At 42.1% G+C, this 21,758-nt stretch overlaps 1 protein-coding gene across 2 annotated transcripts; it reads left to right on the top strand.

Annotated features, from left to right (window-relative positions):
* The first annotated feature begins 1,223 nt into the window (after positions 1-1,223).
* TMEM128 (transmembrane protein 128) lies at positions 1,224-15,533 on the top strand. 2 transcript variants are annotated; one of them, XR_009757806.1, is made up of 5 exons: positions 1,224-1,404; positions 4,266-4,407; positions 8,837-8,998; positions 11,206-11,315; positions 13,769-13,856. XR_009757806.1 is itself a non-coding variant. In XM_061583965.1 (5 exons), the coding sequence occupies exons 1-4, from the start codon at positions 1,272-1,274 to the stop codon at positions 13,866-13,868; spliced, it is 537 nt and encodes a 178-aa protein (XP_061439949.1). In that variant the 5' UTR covers positions 1,232-1,271; the 3' UTR covers positions 13,869-13,878; positions 15,171-15,533. The 2 variants fall into 2 exon arrangements, 1 of the variants encoding a protein (XP_061439949.1); XM_061583965.1 differs by lacking the exon at positions 11,206-11,315 and adding an exon at positions 15,171-15,533 and having other exon boundaries at positions 1,232-1,404; positions 13,769-13,878.
* Positions 15,534-21,758: the final 6,225 nt, after the last annotated feature.

Here is a 21,758-nt window from a genome sequence, read left to right on the forward strand (position 1 = left end):
ATAACTCATATACACTTTCAACAACAAAGAGCTGGTTGAAAATTTTGTCCTGTGTGTATTCATGATCTTTCTCTACTATATATTCAAGTCTACGTCCATTTCTGTGTGCAAGTCTTGTCCTGGAGTCTACAGCAAGCAATCAGGAGTTCCAGAATGAGATGTACTGGGAAGGTGGCTCACTGTCATTGTCTTTTTTTATTTATGAAAGTGCAAAATTATACCACTCTGATACAAATTTATCAGCCTTATATTGTCTTTTAGCCAGTCTGTTTGTATGTTAGTTTTTCCATGAATCCAGTTTGCCAGATCTTCACATGCAAATAGTTCACTGTTGCCCTTTTCAAGTCCCACAGAATCTGGCAATCGTCAGGCTAGCTGCTGCTAATAAGTGGCCTATCTGTTACTTACTAGTCAAATCCATATTATTCTCCAGAGCTGTAAGAATGCTGTTTTATGGCAGTAAAAACAACCAGGATTTTCATGGCACCTTAACAACTAAAGGTTTTATTGTGGCACAAGCATTGAGTCCACTTTGCCAAATAAGTAAAAAGTAATCTATATTACACATAGGTACAGAGGAGGAAAAAGTATGCTATAGGGCTGTATACGAAATAACAAAACTGACTAATCACAAAAGTTGTAACGGGCGATAACACGATCTTCCTAGCATTGCATCAAAATGTAACAGCTGTAGTGGGAAGATAAATCCATGCATGTGAGGAGTGGTGATCAGTCCACGGAAACCTATACCCCAATAAATCTGTCATTCTTGGCTCAAATAAAGAATAAACCTTTGACGAAAGGTAGTGTATCGATCAGAGGGTCAGACTGGGACCAGAGAGACCCAAGTTAAATCCTCGCTCGGCCATGAAGCTCACTGGGTGACTTTGGACCAGGCATTCTCTCACAGCCTAACCTCCCTCACAGGGTTGTTGTGACGGTAAAATGGGGCCAGGCTGGTCGAAGAGCCATGGATGCTGCACAGAGGAAATACTGGCTATAATTGTAGTAAACAAGTACAGGACAGATCAGAACTGTATAGCACCTATTAACGTAGCCCGCGCACACACACATGTATATATTATATTGAGAAAGAGAGATACATTTAAAAGGTTACAATCCTCACTCGGCCTCCTTGAGAGCCGAGTGACTTTTCTTTGCGAAGGAACCTGTTTCACCCCGATATCGCTCTCGACCGCAGTCAGCCCCTCTCCCCAGCGGCCACCTTCTTCCTGTTTGCTTCCGTCATTTCCGGAATCCCCTCGTGCAAGATGGTGGAGGAAGAGACGGCTGGCGTTGCCGGCGCGGAGGGCTCGTTGCAGCCGCTTCTGCGCCTGAGGCGGCCTTTCAGCAGTCCCGAAGCGGAGCCTGGAGGAGCGCAGCAGCGGGCGCCGGAGCCGGCTGGTAGGTCTCCTCTCTACGAGCTCTCAGCGCAGAGGCGGAGAGTATAAGCGGACTAAAGCAATTGTTCCTCCTCATGTTACTGTGCGGTGACGGTCTGCCAGTTTTGGTTACCCTTGATAGCTAAGGCAAAATGTCTCATCACCAGGACTACCCTTCGATGTAGTCATGTGCATGTCTACTCAGGTGTAAAGCTCACTTTGACCAGTGGGGCTTTCTCCAGGGTACATGTAGGTATGTGCCAGTAAGGCGGTTGAAGACCTCGGCCTGAGTTGAAATACAGGGGCATTGGAGGCCCTCAGAAACGCGCTGTACCTTTGGGGGTCCTTTCCAAGTGGATTTGGAGGAGAGCTGTAGGGGCTTATTTTGGTACTGTTTTGGTACTGCTGAGGGTATCTTTAGGAGAAGAGTCAGCCAAGTGCAGGTGTTCTTGCAACTCTGTAATGAGAAAAACCACAAGGTGGAATTCTCCCTTCCCCCTGCACAACTTTTAAAGATACAGAAGACCTCTTGGTTGCCAGGCCACGCCTCGAAGAGGTCTTGTGTATCTTTAAAAGATGTGTAGGGGGAAGGGAGAATTCCACCTTGTGGTTTTTCCTGTTGCAGTGTTGCAAGAACACCTGCACTTGGCTGACTCTTAATTTCTTAATTAATTCTTAAAATCTTAATTTCACATATACGCTCATGGGGTCTGAACTGGCGGTGACCGACCAGGAGAGAGACCTCGGGGTTGTAGTGGACAGCACAATGAAAATGTCGACCCAGTGTGCGGCAGCTGTGAAAAAGGCAAATTCCATGCTAGCAATAATTAGGAAAGGTATTGAAAATAAAACAGCCGATATAATAATGCCGTTGAATAAATCTATGGTGCGGCTGCATTTGGAATACTGTGTACAGTTCTGGTCGCCTCATCTCAAAAAGGATATTCTAGAGTTGGAAAAGGTTCAGAAGAGGGCAACCAGAATGATCAAGGGGATGGGGCGACTCCCTTACGAGGAAAGGTTGCAGCATTTGGGGCTTTTTAGTTTAGAGAAAAGGCGGGTCAGAGGAGACATGATAGAAGTGTATAAAATTATGCATGGCATTGAGAAAGTGGATAGAGAAAAGTTCTTCTCCCTCTCTCATAATACTAGAACTCGTGGACATTCAAAGAAGCTGAATGTTGGAAGATTCAGGACAGACAAAAGGAAGTACTTCTTTACTCAGCGCATAGTTAAACTATGGAATTTGCTCCCACAAGATGCAGTAATGGCCACCAGCTTGGATGGCTTTAAAAGAAGATTAGACAAATTCATGGAGGACAGGGCTATCATTGGCTACTAGCCATGATGGCTGTGCTCTGCCACCCTAGTCAGAGGCAGCATGCTTCTGAAAACCAGTTGCCAGAAGCCTCAGGAGGGGAGAGTGTTCTTGCACTCGGGTCCTGCTTGCGGGCTTCCCCCAGGCACCTGGTTGGCCACTGTGAGAACAGGATGCTGGACTAGATGGGCCACTGGCCTGATCCAGCAGGCTCTTCTTATGTTCTTATGTTCTTATGACTCTTCTCCTAAAGATACAGGATCAGTCTCGGGCCATGAACCTGGCAACCCTAAACACTGCTGCTATCTACTACTCCAGGCTTGGGTTTGCTTGTGTGCTGAGGGTACATGTTGGAGCATGGGCACTCTGTATCACCCAGTTTCAGCCTTGAAGACCCTTGAAGAGCTAAATATTATAACTTTGTATTATGGGCTAGAGTTAGACTCCACCCCTTGAACATTTGTTTGCTCTGCTTTTTTCAGTTATATTCTCTACCCAACCAGCAATAAAGAAGCATGTTTGCCTTCTAAGAGTTTGTTTGTTCAGCAGTAACTATGATGAGTAAAGCAGGATTGGATGCTTATTGCTAAAGAGAGAAATAGAAATAACAAAGTGCTCTGAAAAGATATCTACTCCAAGCTACCCTCTATGCTTCACTCTGGGAATCTGTGTGTGTGTTTGTAAGTCCCAAGCGTGGGGTTGGGAGTTTGTGTGTGTTTGGGAGCCCCTGGCTCTGGGTGTGTATGTATGTGTTTGGCAGTCAGGGGGTTGGGAGTCCCTCTGTGTGTGTTTGGCAGTCACTCAGTGTGTGTGGGAGGTTGGCATGTGAAGCGTGTAGGAGCAAAGCTCCTAGTTAAATAAATCAACATTTGTTAGGGTTTAATTTTTGTTGTTGTAGCTGTGGGTAGATGAAATATCTTGGAAAAGGGTTGTTTGCCACCAACATAGGTAATGTTAATATATATACTCCATATGGCTTTTAAGAACCAGACAAATTGTTTATGTTATTAGTCCTAAAGTAATTGTTTCACTTTTTTCATTATTATAGATAGTTAAGCTGAAAAAACAGATACTGAAAACGTGGTGATTTATTGGCTTAACCTTTTGCCATATAATAGTTTTTGCTGTATTTCAGGCAATGAGCAAAATACCTTGTCAACAATATGTTTTGACAAGTAGAAACTTGTGATAAAGTAATGGTGGCAATGGGGTGGGAAACCCTCCTCTTTTGCCCTTTCCTTCCTTTCTACAAGTAGGTTCCTCTGCCACCTGATGTAGAGGTATCCACTACCACTTCTGTTCCCGTGCCATGTTGAATATTCCACTGAGTGCACACCCTTCCATGAACACACCAGAAGCGACAGATGGCATGTTCCAAAATGCTTGTGATTAAGATAAGTGGGACTGTTGAGAAGGCAGGTAGATTTCAAGGCCCGCTGGTCTGAAGTGATACTCATTTTTACTGCAACAAAGAATGACTTAGAAAGCTAATGTGTCTGTTTTACTTGAGTAAGATTGTGACCCATTTAGTGACTTACACAGAATTATGGCAATTTTATTTACAGTGGAAGTTACCAGCATAGAGAAGAAAGAGAAGCCTCTGCCTAGACTGAACATCCATTCTGCATTCTGGATATTGGCATCAATAGCTACCACATACTATGTTGAGTTTTTTAAAACTGTTAAAGAGGTTATTCAGCAAGAAAGGTAAGGTGGTTTTTCTCTACAAGTAAAAGTTATACATGGGTCATTTGAACAAAAAATATAACATTTTATTATAGGTGTAGGATTATTACTGTGAATATTTTGAGCAGGGAATGCTTATCACATTTGCAGATGACATAAAATTGGGAGGGATAGCTGATACCATGGAGAACAGAAACAAAATTCAAAGTGACGTTGATAGGCTGGAGCATTGGGCTGAAAACAAGAGTGAAATTTAACAGGGATTAGTACAAAGGTCTACACCAAGGAAAAGAAACCAAATGCAGAGTTATAAGATGGAGGATTTGGCTCAGCAATACTACACGCAAGACAGATCTTGGAATTGTTGTTGATCACAAGCCGAATATGAGCCAACAGTGTGATGTAACTGTAAAAAAGAAAACTGCTATTTTAGGCAGCATTAATGGAAATATAGTTTCCAGATCATGTGAAGTACTAGTTCCCCTCTGTTTGACACTGGTTAGGCCTCATCTTAAGTACTGCTTCCAGTTTTGGACACTCCCCTTTAAGAAGGTTGCAGACAAACTTAACAGGTTCAGAGGAGGAAAATGAGGATGATCAGGGACTGGAAACAAAGCCCTATGAGGCGAGACTGAAATAACTGGGCATGTTTAGCCTGGAGAAGAGAAGACTGAGGAGAGATAAGAGTTTACTTTTCTAGTACTTGAAAGGTTGCCACACAGAGGAGGGCCAGGATCTCTTCTTGATCATCCCAGAGTGTAGGACACGGAATAATGGGCTCAAGTTCCAGGAAGCCAGATTTCGACTGAATATCAGGAAAAACTTCCTAACTGTTAGAGCATTATGACAATGGAACAATTCCCTAGGGAGGTGATGGGCTCTCCAACACTGGAGGCATTCAAGAGGCATCTGGACAGCCACCTGTCGGGTATGCTTTCAGTTGGGATTCCTGCACTGAGCAGGGGTTTGGACCCAATGACCTTATAGGCCCCTTCCAACTCTACTCTTCTATGATTCCATGAAAGTATTCAGAAGCCTTTGAAGGAGAAATAGCATGAATATACAAGATCTGGCAATAGCTTATTACTTTTGCTACAATGCGGGAATAGAACCTGTGGACACATTTAGTCATTGTTTACTCTATAAACGCAAGTGATTCTTACTAAACTTCATTATAAATTTATCAGTACATTACAGCAGCAAGAAATATAATTTAAAATACTTGACATATTTATTAATACAGGTATATAATGTGTTTGTGTGTGCACGTATACACAGCCAGAAAAGGAAACAGCTTGCTCAAGTTCCCACTTGTCTGATACAGTTTCACACTGAATACAATGGGAAGCTGGGTAGAAAAGAAAGAGTGGTAAAGCATTCTTGTCCTGCAGCCTTCCTAATTACAATACCAGAGGTGGGAAAAATAGGATATGGATGCTGTAACAGCACCTGAATTGATAGCTGAAGTGTTATTTGCCCTGAGGGAGAAGTCCGGAATGGCTCTAAGGACTCGTTTTGCCCCCCTCTATCAAGAGTTGAGAGATGAGGGAGTGTGGCTTCCTGGGATTTCTTAGGACAAGCCTGAACCCACCTCACTTGCTATATACTCTGGTTTGCCATGTACTTAACTACCTTCCTCTTTTATAACGTTTGGCAGAACTTAGAATTGTTGGAGGATGTTTACTGTCTTAGGAGCTCTGGATCTGTCACTGTATGGATTTTGAAGCTATGACCAATAGTTTTTCCACCAACCTTATTTTTTCCTTTTTATTCAGATCAAGCGTGCTTCCACAGAAGCCCATTCCTCTGGGATTGACATAATTCATTCATTTATTTGTTAATAAGAATTTCTGGTGACATTTCTCTCAAACATTGTATTCCCTCCTCTTCCTCCCTCCCCCCTGTGATGTCCATGTGTTATTTTTTTAATTTTAATTTTAGGGTTTGTAGCAAGTGTGTATAGCTTCCATTGCAATTGTGGGCTGACTTAACACTATTGTCGAATCTGTCTTGAAAGTATGGTTTGTGAAGCTAAGTGGCCTCACCTCTTTTATTTTCCTGCCCCTCCCCCATTACCTGTTATATGGCGAATCAGTAATATGCTATATATCTACAGTAGGGCCCCGCTCCCATTGACTTACATTGACCAAAATAGCACCCTGCGGCAAAAAACCGCCGTAAAAGTGGAACAAGCACTGTAAAGCGGGGCCTTTCTACAATTCACAACCGCTGTATTAGCGGAACACTGTAAAGCGAAGCACTGTAAAGCGGGGACCTACCGTACAGCTATCTATGTTGCCCAATTTATGTTTTGCTTTTCAGTGCAAAGTATGCTATTTTGTTCCAGTCATCTACCTTTAGAGAGATAATTTCCCCTCTATTTATTTATTGAAATTATTTCTATAATACCTTTTCATTTCAAAGAAGTAGAACCCTTATGGGTCTATCATCATAAGTGACACAATTTTTAACCATTGCTGTGGGATGGCATTTGTATACGTATTCAAGAAATATATGTGTGTGTGTTCATACACACACCTATTTATTTTTTCAAACATTAACAAAAAAAATAAGAGAATGAAGAGTAATAAGCTCAATACATTAATAAAGTTTTGAGAAACAACCATCTTTGATAACTTTTGCAGAAAATCTTAGCATTGAGCCTAAATCATCCTTCCACAAATCACAGTACATTGAAGAAGGCTACATCTGTGTTCTGATGTATTTGCATATGTAATGAAGCAGGTCTATGTTTCATGAAAGCATTGTGCTCTCTGTTCCTTTCTGCATTGCTTTTTTAAAAAAACTTTTCTGTATTCCACACTTCCTAGTACCAGCTTTCCAGCATATTCTTAGATGAAGGACCTTCCATTTAATAGCTATTATAATCCTAGCTGTTGCAAGCAGGAACATTATCAGCTCCTTATGCAAGAAATATATTTTTAATCAAGTTAAGAGCATTTGGGATAAAAGGAATTCTACCCCCATACCCTTGTACCTCTGATGATCTCATTTGGTTGAAATCTGTGCACTGCGTTTATATGTTTATTCAAACCATTTATATCCTGCTGCGAAGGCTTCCAGAATGACTTAAAAATGAATGTATCTCAGTCCCAGCTTTGATGCTTACATTCTAAAATGGTTAGTTAATGTGGTACCTTCCAGATGTGATGGGACTGAACAATTCTCATCATTCCTGACTGCTGGCCTTGCTGGCTGGGAGTTGTAGTCCAACAACATCTGGAGGGCACCATGTTGGCTATCCCTAATCTAAAAAGACACAACACAAAAGGGAAGAAGGGATGGGAAGGAAAAACGAGCAAACTAAGGCACTAAATTCTTAATGTTATAAGGGTCTTATTATGACCAGCTTGAACAGAAATGGGCTACTTGCCATTTTACAAAAAAAGAAACAGGCCTTGGCAGCCCCTTGGAAAAATCCATGGCAACCCAAATTTTCTGGACGAGACTGTAATGCAGCTGGAAGTTGTTGACCTTTTAGGGTTGGGGTTCGTCCTTCTTGAATCTGCCAGCTTCTTGTCACACCCATAGCAACAGGTAGGCTCACGAGAGGCCCAGTTGATACCATCACCATCAGAGCAGACGGTCCTGCTCTCTTCTTAACAGGGCAGGTGGAACTGATGGCCTCTGTGAAGGGAAGGAGGGGTCCAGCTCAGTTAATGAGAACTGTTGTGAGTGGAGACTGCAGTTCCTCATGGGCTGCTGCTCCTTCTCTACTGATCTGATAAGACCACTAATGAGTCGTTTTGGTGGAGCTTCCTCAGATGAGAGGCCCTCAATGTTCCCACCCCCATTCCACATAACTCCTATTTATACAATAAGATATATGGCTGAAATCTATGCTGGTTTTGTGTGGAACTGTGTCCTAATATCCAATACTAACGGATTGTATATTTTAGGAGGGCTTCTCCCCATTAGACATTCTGTTTATGCAACAGTCTTTTGGCTTACTTCAAGGAGTTTGTGATTGAAACCTGTGCCATTTTCTGTTTAGGTCTCTCCTACACCTTCTCAGGAGAAATCCCTACATAGCTTTTTGTTCTGCCTGGGCAGACAGATATGTTTCAGAGGAAAGTAGTCAGATAAGCTATTAAGAATTTCCATTCCTTAGCAGCCTTCCCATTTCCTGTTCTTGTTGCTTTCTTTCCTGTCACACTACAACTTTGAGAAAGCAGTCCTTCCAACTCTGTTGATTAAAGCAGGACTGTGTCTTAAGAATTCCACGCATATGAAGCAAGGACCAAATTGGAAGCCAGCCAGGAAATAAACCACAAAAAAATGGCTACAATAGCAGAAGAGCAGGCCTGTCTTGGAGGATAATCTGACCTGGCCTAAACTGAACTGACACATAATCCTTGTTAATATGAAATTCATACTTTATGTTTTTGGGTTTCATGTTATTAAAGTACAATTTCTCTTTCTCTTGCAGCTGGTGGTTTGTTCTCGGCAGTTGTTTATTGGTTATCAGTTTGTCTGTGGCCTTTTATTGCATAATATATCTGGAGTGGTATTGTAGGATCGAGGACTATGATGCCAGCTACCCTGCACTGATACCTATCACAACTGCTAGTTTTATCGCTGCAGCAATTTGGTAAGTTATCATCCAGTGAGATATACTAGTTTTCTAGACTTGCATTGCTTCCAATCTGTGTGGGGTACAATAAGTGATGAAGTAAGGATAGTATCTATGGATCACAGATGGGGGGGGGTTAATAGGAGACCATAGGCTTGTTTGTTCTGTCGAAACATGCCAGCTCAGCTGTAACTAGATATCACCTGGAATGAAGAATAGGCAGCAATTGGGTGTGATATGTTTATACATGTCTTGCAGCGCAATCCTAACTATGTCTACACAGAAGTAAGTCCTATTGCATTTAATAGGGCTTCCTCCCAGATATAGGATTAGGATTGCAGCTTTAACTGTCCAGTTATAGCACCAGGAAACAGTTTGGATTTATTTAAATCACCAAGAAAAAGGGCAAATTTTAAATCATTGTGACTTAAATCACATTTTGTTACTACTTCTGTTTCCCAAGTGGTGCATATTAACTGGATAATCAGTAAAACATTTTAATTTTCCAACTAGTAGTGCATTTACACCACCTAAGGTCATATATCTTGTGTATATTATTTATTATACAAAGTAGATAACAATTAAAAATGTCTGCTTATTGTAGCCTGTGTGTCTTTGCACATATGTATTTGTTCATAGACAACAAAAAGCCTGGAATTTTTTAGTAGCAAAGACTGATAATTACTGGGCAGGGCAGTTGGCTTTGTACAATAAAATGAAATGCTTATCAAATTTGCAGATGATACAAAATTGGGGGGCACAGCTAATACTGTGGAAGACAGAAACAAAATTCAAAGGGACCTTGATAGGCTGCATTGGACTGAAAACAACAGAATGAAATTCAACAGGGATAAATGCAAAGTTCTACATGTAGGAAAAAGAAACGAAATGCGCAGTTATAAGATGGGGGATACTTGGCTCAGCAATACAATGAGAAGGATCTTGGAATTGTTGTTGATCACAAGCTGAATATAAGCCAACAATGCGATGTGGCTGCAAAAAAGGCAAATGCTATATTAGGCTGCATTAACAGAAGAATACTTTCCAAATTGTGTGAAGTATTAGTTTCCCTCTATTCAGCACTGGTTAGGCCTCATCTTGAATACTGCGCCCAGTTCTATTCTCTGCACTTCAAGAAGGATGCAGACAAACTGGAAGAGTTTCCTGGCTGCCAGGAAGGAAGGGGAAAGCAGCCTTTCCTTGCAACCTTGCTTCTTTTTGCTTCACGAAAAGCCCTCTCCTCTTGTTCTGAATAAGGGCGTTGTCAGCAGCAGCAGTGTGAGGAGATGGGAGTTGGCGATAGCAATCCCCTCTTCTTCCTGGTAGCTCCACCCTCAGCCTCCTTTGGCATCTGCCACGTGTTTTATAGGCAGATGTTTGCCCTTGGTGCACCTGAAAGACACTCTGGCGCTTCAGCAAAAGTCCTCTGCTCTCATTTCGTGCAAGGGGAAGGTGTTGTCTGCAGTGGCAGTAGGGAGCAGGCAGTGGCCCCCTCCAGATTACTTTGTGGCCCCCCTGGGTGTCATGGGTCCCAGGTTGGGAACCACTGGTTTAGGGTATTTCTAGTCTGCTTTCCATTAATAGTGATCCGAGAGCAGGGTACATAATATGAAAAACAAAACCTAATACAGAAAAACTCTGTATAATATTAAAATTCATCAACAACTACAGTAAATCAAGAAGTTTGAGGACAGGCTATTTTCCTCCACAGCCCATTTAACCAAAGAGCTGAGTGAACAAATATACCATTAACTGGCACCTGAAATCCTTCAGAGTTGGCACCAGTTAAATGTATGAAGAAAGGGCTTTCACAACGATATTCCTAATTTGAGGACTGAGTAAATTGCAGAGATTGGGTTTAAGATAGTTTTAAGAGCATAGAATAAGCATATGCAAGATCACCCATGGGTACAGTAGATCATCCCCTAACAGTGCAATCCTGTACTTCTTCACTTAGAAGTCCCATTGAGTTCAGCAAGGCTTACTTCCGGGTAAGGCTGCAATCCTAATCCTAATGCCATATACCTGGGAGTAAATCCCATTGAATTCAGTCGGGTTTACTGAATGCAATGCTAACCATATCTGTGAAGTGAGCATAGGACTGCAGCCATAGTGATATATGGGTAGAATTTTCTGGAGCTAGTCTCCAGTTCCTAATCTCAAACTCATAGTAATGGTGTTGTGTATGATTTATTGTGCTATGTTTATAACACTTGACTTCAAAGAGATTTCTCCTGGTTGGGAAGAAGTGATGCATACCAGAATCTGCCATGACTGTGGCCCCAGCCAGTCCCTGGAAGTGAGGTTTCTCTTTCTAAAGTGCGATTGTTCCAAGGTACATGTTGTACTTTAAGTACCTCATAAGCTGCTCACCCATGCATAGTTTGTGTCTGCTAGGGAGCACCAATAGTGACAGCAAGCAAACCAGTATGTGCCACAAAAAGTTCCCATTGCTTATTTCTGCAAAAAAGTGGAAAACCCAATATATCACAGTCAGCTAGAGATGCAAGGAAAATTCATTCTGGCCCCTTCAAAGAGGGAACAATGTCCATGCTAATCAAACCTGTATGCTAGGGTTAAGTTGAATAATGGGTACCACTTGCTATACAGCAAAGAACTTGATCATCAGTAACTGCAGCTTTTGCTTTTTATGTGCTCCATCTTGACTTGGACAAATTTTGACTCTCCCTTCCTAAACAGCAATTCAATATAAACAAGTTGCAATTCAATATAAACAAGTTGCAATTCAATATAAACAAGTGTAAAATTATGCATATTGGAGCAAAAAATCTTAATTTCACATATACACTCATGGGGTCTGAACTGGCGGTGACCGACCAGGAGAGAGACCTCGGGGTTGTAGTGGACAGCACGATGAAAATGTCGACCCAGGCAAATTCCATGCTAGCGATAATTAGGAAAGGTATTAAAAATAAAACAGCTGATATCATAATGCCATTGTATAAATCTATGGTGCGGCCGCATTTGGAATACTGTGTACAGTTCTGGTCGCCTCATCTCAAAAAGGATATTCTAGAGTTGGAAAAGGTTCAGAAGAGGGCAACCAGAATGATCAAGGGGATGGAGCGACTCCCTTACGAGGAAAGGTTGCAGCATTTGGGGCTTTTTAGTTTAGAGAAAAGGCGGGTCAGAGGAGACATGATAGAAGTGTATAAAATTATGCATGGCATTGAGAAAGTGGATAGAGAAAAGTTCTTCTCCCTCTCTCATAATACTAGAACTCGTGGACATTCAAAGAAGCTGAATGTTGGAAGATTCAGGACAGACAAAAGGAAGTACTTCTTTACTCAGCGCATAGTTAAACTATGGAATTTGCTCCCACAAGACGCAGTAATGTCCACCAGCTTGGATGGCTTTAAAAAAAGATTAGACAAATTCATGGAGGACAGGGCTATCAATGGCTACTAGCCGTGATGGCTGTGCTCTGCCACCCTAGTCAGAGGCAGCATGCTTCTGAAGACCAGTTGCTGGAAGCCTCAGCAGGGGAGAGTGTTCTTGCACTCGGGTCCTGCTTGCGGGCTTCCCCCAGGCACCTGGTTGGCCACTGTGAGAACAGGATGCTGGACTAGATGGGCCACTGGCCTGATCCAGCAGGCTCTTCTTATGTTCTTATGTTCTAACAGCTGTGTTGACTCCCATGGAGCAGAGGACTTCAGTGGAGTGTTCCCCATGCTAATAGTTTTTGTGACCTTGCCTTAATTCTGTACATTGCAGCAGTGCTCTTTCCCTAGTTTGCCCATCTGGAATGGTCTCCCCACTTCGTTCAGCAAGGGCAAGACAAGCTGCCCACATTAAATCAAGTTCATAAACCCTGAAGACTAAATCTAAATGAATATTCTGATTGTCTCTGTGTTCAAATATACTGTGATACCTGTCTCACTTTGTGGCCTATACAGGATTTGACTGATTCAAATGGCTTTTTTTTACTTCCTGTAATATATGCTTTATAGCAGAGGTTCTCAAAAGTTCTATCTCCAGGGCCCACTTGAGATGGCTGAAAATATTACTGAGACCCTCCAGTAACAAAATGGTGGCGGATGAAGGTATAGTTTGGCATATTAGCTAGCATTTACTGACATCACTTTCTACCATTTTGGAAATTGGTATTTTTTGCAACAGTGTTTTCCTGGTGGCAGGGAGTTTCCTAGCTCAGCTTTCTTCAAAGTAAGTACAGATATTTGCTGTGCAGGTATTTTGACTCAGTGTCCCTGTTTTAGGTAGAACTTATTCATGTAGACGTTCTAAGTGGAGAACCCCCACCTCCACATCCCTCTCAAAATATTTTTACTCGTCTCCTGTATTTTCTTCTACTATTCTTTTACACTCAACTCGTTCTGTCTCTTCCCCGCCCCCAAATGCCAGTTTCTTTTATCCCTCCTTCCTTCTCTTCTTCCTTGTATAATAACTTCCCTCTCATATTCCCATTCCCAGTTTGTTTATATCATCATCATCATTATTTTCCTTAAACACTTCCTTTGGCACTTTCCTCTCAGAGGGAGACCTTCCTCCCCCTCCCCCCTTTCTCTATCTTCTGGCCACTTTTATACAAAGTGCAAAGTGTTGCTGGTTCTGCCATTGGTTCAACGGACAGGCTATGGCATGGCTGGGAAAAGGCAGGCAAACGAGAAGGTGCTATGCTGGTTGTGGCACAGAGGCCCATCTGAAGTGGCCCAAGGCCTACTGGTGCGTCCTGGCCCACTGTTTGAGAAACCCTGCTGTACTGCCTGCTATGCTACATTACATTTTTCTCTCTCTTTCTGTTCCCAGTTTTAACGTTTCCTTGTGGCCTGTATGGTCTTTCCTCACACCTCTGGTGCTGTTCACCCAGTTCATGGGTATTGTGATGCTTGTGTCACTTCTGGGCTAGCTCTTTCATGGTAAGACATTGTAATCATATACCTACCTATTTTGAATTACTGAATTATTTTTTGAATTCTGGGGAGAAGGTATGGTTGAATGTGAGAAGTTTTAATTTGATTGCGTGACATAAAGATAACCCAGAGTCTCCAAGCACTTAAGAAGTTATTCCAGCCCTGCCTGGAGATCCAATAGATTGAAATTGGGACCTTTTGTATGCAAACTATGTGTTCTGCCAGTGAGCTACAGCCCTTTCTTGGCCATGGCTCCGGAGTTAAGGGACAACCTGATTAGGCTACATTTTTTGATAACTTTATTTTATTATCAAAACTTAGTTAGGCTTTAAAAATTTGTCTGACTCTTGTATTGATTTCTAAACTGTTGCACTTGATCAGTTGAATTTCTGTATGTTTTAAATCAGAAGTGAGGGACCTGCTGGACTCCAGCTCCCACCAGCCCCAGCCAACATGACCAATAAATAGGGATGCTGGGAGTCATAGTCCAACATCATCTGGAGGGCCAAAGTTCCTCATTTCTGATTTAGATTTTCTGTAGTACTTTGATCTTCCAAATGGAAAGTGATCTACTCAATAAAGAGCTTGTTGTGTCTACTAGAAAATGTGCAAGCAGTTTCCTGGTAAGCCTTTCATAAAATATAATCAACCTTACTGGAACATTAATGAAACAAGGAAAAACAGGAAGATGCTATTTTCAGGGGGAAATCCTTGGGTGATATCCAGCCAAATCATGCTTTGATTAGACTTACTGAAATTGATGAACTTCAGTTACTTGTCTATTGATCTTGGTGGTTTTACTCTTGAGTATATCTAACAGTGTATATCACCCCCTAAGTCAGAGCTTCTTAAGTAGTAACTGCTCTTGTATTATAAAAAGCTTTTCTTTTTATGACCAGTTAGTTTATGTATTTATGCATGATTTCATTTTTCTTAAAATTTAGATTTCCAGGAGTCTGCAGAGTTAGAACATTTAATTCACTAGAACACTGTTGTTCAACCTTGGGTCCCCAGATGTTGGACTACAACTCCCATCATCCTTGGCCATTGGCTAAGCTGGCTGCTGTTGATGGAAGTTGTAGTCTAACAACATCTAGAGACCCAAGATTGAAGAACAGTCTATCTGAAAACTTTTTTTATTATTGTGGCTTTCTTATGAACATGTGAATGCTATACCATTTATTGCAAAGCATGTTAGTTTTACAGAAAATGTGAGATACTTGTTATATGTAAATAAATAACTTGTTTTAAATTTATAATTTCTGATCTGTTTTTCACTGTGCACTGGCATATTTTAGAGAAGTAAATGGTGGACATGCTGGCATACATACTTGGATATACTGGGTCCCAGGGATGAAGACTTGCAAGCTGATCTCAAGCAACTTGTGTTTAAAGGAGAAATTAACTTGAATGATTAACCTGTCTTTAATATGGATATTTTTGCTTTGATGATGCTAAACACTTGGGATGTGAGTGTTAAAGTCATTAAAGTCATAGCATTAGAGCTACTGCTTAACCCATGTTTAATGTGGCACACGAAATCATAATAATGGGTTTAAGGTAAAAATAGAGACACTTATTTCACCCCTTTAAAAATAGTTATGTCCATGATACCTTTGTGTGAGAGCAATGGCAATATTAAATCTTCAAATGGTTGAAAAGTCAGTGGTTTGAATTTTTAAATATAAAAGCATAAATAAATCAAAGCTGTAATATCTTGAACAATGTGACAACACATGATTTAATATGGGCTTAGTCCAGTTCTGTTTTGGATGAGTGCTACATCCTTATGCAGAGGGATGGTTATAGGCCATCACAGACCTTTGTTTCTCTTTTCCCTTTTACCATGTGCACGTGGTGTGCTAGACCATGACACAGAATGAAAATCTGTGTGTGCTTCCTATATCCCCATCCAGTCCTCCCAGTTCATGTTCCTTGATTGAGGATTGGAGGGAGATATAGGAGATCTGTACATGTTTTCTGTAATGGCCTGTTGGCACATGTGACAAGGAAGAAGGGGAACACAAGGCTCTGGTAAGCTCCTCTTTGGATTCCTTCCAGATGTTGCATCTGTGCTAGAGCCAGCATGATCCTTATGTCTTACTGTGTGGTGGTATAGCATTATTTAATTATATAATCTGCTGAATCTTTTGAAACATATAATCTGATAGCCTATAGGTTACAAATCAGGCTTATTTTTATTTAACAAGATCTATATACTGCTTAACAACAACAAAGCAGTTTACATAATAGTATTATAAAACTAGGTTCAAGACTTGTTTTGTAATTTTAATATTTAAGTGAAATTCATTTAGATTTTAATTTTAATTTTATTGTATATAGCTGTTCTGGCTAAAACCAGTTGACTTGTTGCCTATTAGTTAACTTTTGTGTATGTAATCTGCAAAATTGGAAAATGGAAATGGACTGCCTTCAAGATGATCCCTACTTGTGGCTACCTTATGAATAGGGTTTTCATGGTAAGCGGTATTCAGAGGGGGGTTACCATTCCCCATGAAGTTGCTTGTTGCACAATCTGTTAAAGCAGGGGTGGGAAATCTCCATCCTGGGGCCCATGCAACCCTCAAGGCTGCTGCATCTGGCTCTTGGAACTCTTCTGTTCCACACCTTGAGTGTTTTTGCTTGGCTGGAATGTGTCCTAGAACTCTAATAATGCATCTTGCCTGTCAGGATGGAGGATAAAGAGGGCTATGTGAGTGTATGAAGAAAGTAGCCTACTGTACAAAAATAAGATTTATATTTTGCCCCCGCCTATCACTGGCATGAGGCCCTCAGGTTTCCCAGAAAGGAATGTGACCTTTGGGCTGAAAAGGGTTCTCCATCCCTGTGTTAAAGCAACTTGACCAAGTAAATATTAGTGGAGAATTTTAACAGCAACACAGGCAAACCATTATTTAAGCAGTAGTATGCAAAGTGGTTCTGAAATTCTTTTACAGTCTAAATACTCGTCTTACAAACAGCCAGATCTGAAACTTGGTTAAAATTAAGACATTGGATAGAAGCCCAATTGTTCCCTGAACCTAAACATAGTGCATGGATAAAAGCCCTGTTGATTTCAGGGGGGATTTCCAAATTAACTTATCTAGGAGAGAAACTGGTATCTGTTTTTCTGAATTTGTGTTATGTTTAATCTGTTAAAGTCTTAAGGGAGTTACTGAAGATAAAATGAAGGCTTAAGAACAGTTTTTTATGCAGAATAATAGCTCATTGTGATACATTCAAAATAGCAGGTGTGTCAAGGATTGCATACTAATTAAGCTAAATGTAAAACCATTTAGAGCCGAACATTGGTAGACTCAGGACAGATTTCTTCACAGAGCATGTTGTGCCGTGGGTTATTACTATGCCACCTTCTGGCCCAAAAAGTCCCCAAGTCAACTCATAAATATACACCAATACGAAATACAAGAAAGAAAAGAACAATGCAATTCACAAACATTTAATACAACAAAATCTTCTTTTTTAAAAAAAGCAACAACTAAAAGCCAAATACATTCGTCTTCCTGGTAAAGGAAGGGCAGTCACCAGAAAGATGTCAGAAAGAGCAGGGGTGAGGGGGCAAGGCATATAGTTAAACCATAAGATTTGCTCTTATAAGGTGTAGCAACTGTCATCCGTGTGGATGGCTTTAAAAAGTAATTAGACATATTAATGAAGAACAAAGATATCAATTACAACTAGTCATGATGGCTGTATTTCCTCCAATATCTGAGATAATATGTCTCTGAATACCCTCCGTGGCGCAGAGTGGTAAGCGGCAGTAACACAGCCGAAGCTCTGCTCACGGCCGGAGTTCGATTTCAACGGAAGGAGGAAGTCGAATCTCTGGTAAAAGGGGTCGAGGTCCACTCAGCCTTCCATCCATCTGTGGTCGGTAAAATGAGTACCTGGCATATGCTGGGGGGTAAAGAAAGGCCGGGGAAGGAACTGGCAAACCCACCCCCTATATACGGTCTGCCTAGTAAACGTCGCAAGAGTCACCCTAAGAGTCGGAAATGACTCGCACTACGAGTGCGGGGACACCTTTACCGTTTTGAATACCAGTTATTGGGGATCACAAGTGGGAAAATGCTAATTTTAAGATTAGTTATAAAGCCATACGTTAACTGGACTACTTTAATTACATACACATAGTGCTGGTTCCCATGCTGATCTTAAACATGAGTAAAGACATTGCTCATGGTAAATATTTAAAGATTTAAAGTAAAGACATTGCTCATGGTAAATATTTAAAGATTTTGAACAAGACAGAGGCTGACAATAGAACGCTGGCACTTAGCCCAATCTGTAAGCCTCTCATTTTTAACTGGGGGGGGGAAGGAATATTTAACATAAATGAATTTTGTGAATAATCAACTTATTCAGCTTTGTGGCATGTGCAGGAACTCTAGATATCTGAATGAGCAGATTGCCTTTTTTCTTCAGTGGTGTGCTCCGGCCACACAGTAGGAACATGCATGAAATTTTCTTTAATAGTGGCAGACACCACTCTTGAAAAGCAGCTTGTATATATTGAAGTTCCATGGAACTTTGGATTGGGGTATTCATATTTAACTAGCACATTAGTCTCAATTTGCTACTGGCCCAACGCATGTGTCGGGACATACTCTTGATTTGATCTTTGCCACTGGACACGGAGATGGTGATCTGGAGGTGGGGAGTTTTTCATCGACCCCATTGTCATGGACAGATCACCGCTTGCTGAAGTTTAGGCTTACAGCCACCCTTTCCCTCCACAAGGGTGGGGGACCTATTAAGTTGGTCCGACCATGGAGACTAATGGATCCTCAGGATTTTCAAAGGGCTCTGGGGGATTTTCCGGCTGATAAGACAGGCGGTCCTGTCGAAGCCTTGGTCGCACTGTGGAATGTGGAAATGACCCGGGCTGTGGACACGATCGCTCCTGCGCGCCCTATCCCATGCAGAGCTCATGCAGCCCCGTGGTATACCCCGGAACTGAGAGCGATGAAGCAAGAGAGGAGAAGGCTCGAGCGCAGATGGAGGCGTACTCCCGACGGATGCAATTATGCCTTGGTAAGTGCCTCCACTAAGTTGTATACAGAAGTGGTGAGGGCAGCAAAAAAGCGACACTTCGCTGCCACCATTAAATCATCCCTCAACCGTCCAGCGGAGCTTTTTAAAATTGTCCGAGGGCTTTTACACTCTAGTCCTCAGGATATTATAGAATCTTCGGAAACCCGCTGTAACGAGTTCGCTGGGCACTTCCAAGACAAAATCTCATGCATCCGCCGGGACTTAGACTCCAGTATTATGGCAGTTGAACCTAATGAGGTATCCGGAGCACGGTCTTGTCCTCATTTATTGGATGAGTTTCAGTTGGTACAGCTCAAGGACGTTGACAAGGTGCTTGGACTGGTGCGTGCAACCACTTCTGTACTGGATCCTTGCCCCTGTTGGCTAGTGAAAGCTGGCAGGACTGGAACAGCCGCCTGGGCCAGGGAAGTGATAAATGCCTCCTTGAGAGAGGGAGTGGTCCCTAGTTGTTTGAAAGAGGCGGTAGTGAGACCACTCCTGAAGAAACCTTCCCTGGATCCAGATAATTTGAACAACTATAGACTGGTAGCGAATGTTCCATTCCTGGGCAAGGTCTTAGAACGGGTGGTGGCCAGCCAGCTCCAGGTGCTCTTGGATGAAACCAATTATCTAGATCTGTTTCAATCCGGTTTTAGGCCCGGTTTTGGCACTGAAACAGCCTTGGTCGCCATGTATGATGACCTATGTCGGGAGAGGGACAGGGAGAGTGTAACTCTGTTGATTCTCCTTGATCTCTCAGCTGCTTTTGATACCATCGACCATGGTATCCTTCTGGGGAGACTCACGGAGTTGGGAGTTGGAGGTACTGCTTGGCAGTGGCTCCGCTCCTACTTGGTGGACCGTCTCCAGAAGGTAGGGCTTGGGGAGCATTGTTCGATACCCTGGACTCTCCATTGTGGAGTCCCGCAGGGATCGGTTCTGTCCCCTATGCTTTTTAACATCTACATGAAGCCGCTGGGTGCGGTCATCAGGAGTTTTGGAGTGCGTTGTCACCAGTATGCTGATGACACGCAACTCTATTTCTCCTTTTCATCTTCATCAGGTGAGGCTGTTAATGTGCTGAACCGTTGCCTGGCCGCGATAATGGACTGGATGAGAGCTAATAAACTGAGGCTCAATCCTGACAAGACTGAGACGCTGTTGGTGAGTGCCTTCTCCGCCCAGATGGTGGATGTTCAACCTGTTCTGGATGGGGTTACACTCCCCCTGAAGGAACAGGTTCATAGCTTGGGGGTTCTTTTCGATCCATTCCTGTCTCTCGAGGCTCAGGTGGCCTCGGTGGCACGGAATGCGTTCTACCACCTTCATTTGGCAGCCCAGCTACGCCCCTGTCTGGAAAGCGATGACCTCACTTCAGTCGTGCGTGCTCTGGTAACCTCTAGATTGGATTACTGCAATGCGCTCTACGTGGGGCTGCCTTTGAAGACAGTTCGGAAACTACAGCTAGCGCAAAACGCAGCTGCTAGACTGTTGACGCGGACCAAGCGGTCCGCACATATAACACCTGTCCTGGCTCGTTTGCACTGGCTACCTATTTGTTTCCGGGCCAAATTCAAAGTGCTAGTTTTGACTTATAAAGCCTTACACGGCGTGGGACCACAATACCTTGCGGAACGCCTCTCCCGATATGAACCTACCCGCTCACTACTTTCAACATCAAAGGCCCTCCTCCGAGTCCCGACCCACAGAGAGGCTCGGAGGGTTGTAACAAGATCCAGGGCCTTTTCAGTAGTGGCCCCCGAATTATGGAACAGTCTCCCCGATGAGGTACACCTGGCGCCTACACTTTTATCTTTTCGGCGCCAGGTTAAAACCTTTTTATTCTCCCAGGCATTTTAACTTAATTTATTTTTTAGCTTTCAATTTATACCAGGCTGTTTTACTGTTTAATATGTATGCTTTTTACTGACCTTTGTAATTTTATTGTATTTTACTCTATGTTGTGCACTGCCCTGAGAGCCTTTTGGCTGTGGGCGGTATAGAAATCGAAATAAAATAAAATAAATAAATACAATTATTGTGGTATAATTTACAATTTACTTCAGTGTTTGTTTTTAATACATAGGTCCTTAGACTGTCAGGGGCTAATTCAGTATTTGCCCCATTCTGTACTGTGAGCACCATGTTCAAACCATGTAGAAGCAACACTTCTGTGAACTGACATCACCAGATTGTTAATGTATCCATAGTTGCTCCATCATAATAAAAGAAGGCCCTACAGGATCAGACTAATGGTCCAGCCAGGTGCTTTTGGGAAGCCCACAAATAAAGTTTGAATGTAATCGCCCTTTTTGCGGTTGCTCCCCCCACACACACACACCAAAGCAGCTGGTATTCAGAGATATATAACTCTGTAATAGGTGATAGTCATTGATAGACTTAACCTCTGTGCATTTGTTTAATCACCCTTCAAAGCCATAACATCTTGTGGCAGTGAATTCTATGGTTTAACTATGCGCTATTTGAAATAAAAGTTTATCTGTCATGAATCTACTGTCTATCAGTTCAATTGGATGAACCTGAGTTTTAGTATTGGGAGAAGGAGAGAAAACATATCTCAATCCACTTCCTCTATACTATGCAGAATCTCCTAATTCTGTCATACATTTCTAGTATTGAATTGCTCTTCAATTGCAGCTGCAGAAATGCTGTCCCTGTAGAGTCACCAGTTCATTCAAATGGTTGTATGTATTCAGCAGCCCCAACCCTGCCTTCATGTTTACATCGTGACTTCAGAGACTATGATTTTTTAAAATAAAAAGCTGAAAATTATCTTGTGTATGTATTTGTGTATCTATTTTTATGTACTT

This window comes from Rhineura floridana, chromosome 9 (assembly GCF_030035675.1).
Source record: "Rhineura floridana isolate rRhiFlo1 chromosome 9, rRhiFlo1.hap2, whole genome shotgun sequence".
Taxonomy (NCBI): Eukaryota; Metazoa; Chordata; class Lepidosauria; order Squamata; family Rhineuridae; genus Rhineura; species Rhineura floridana.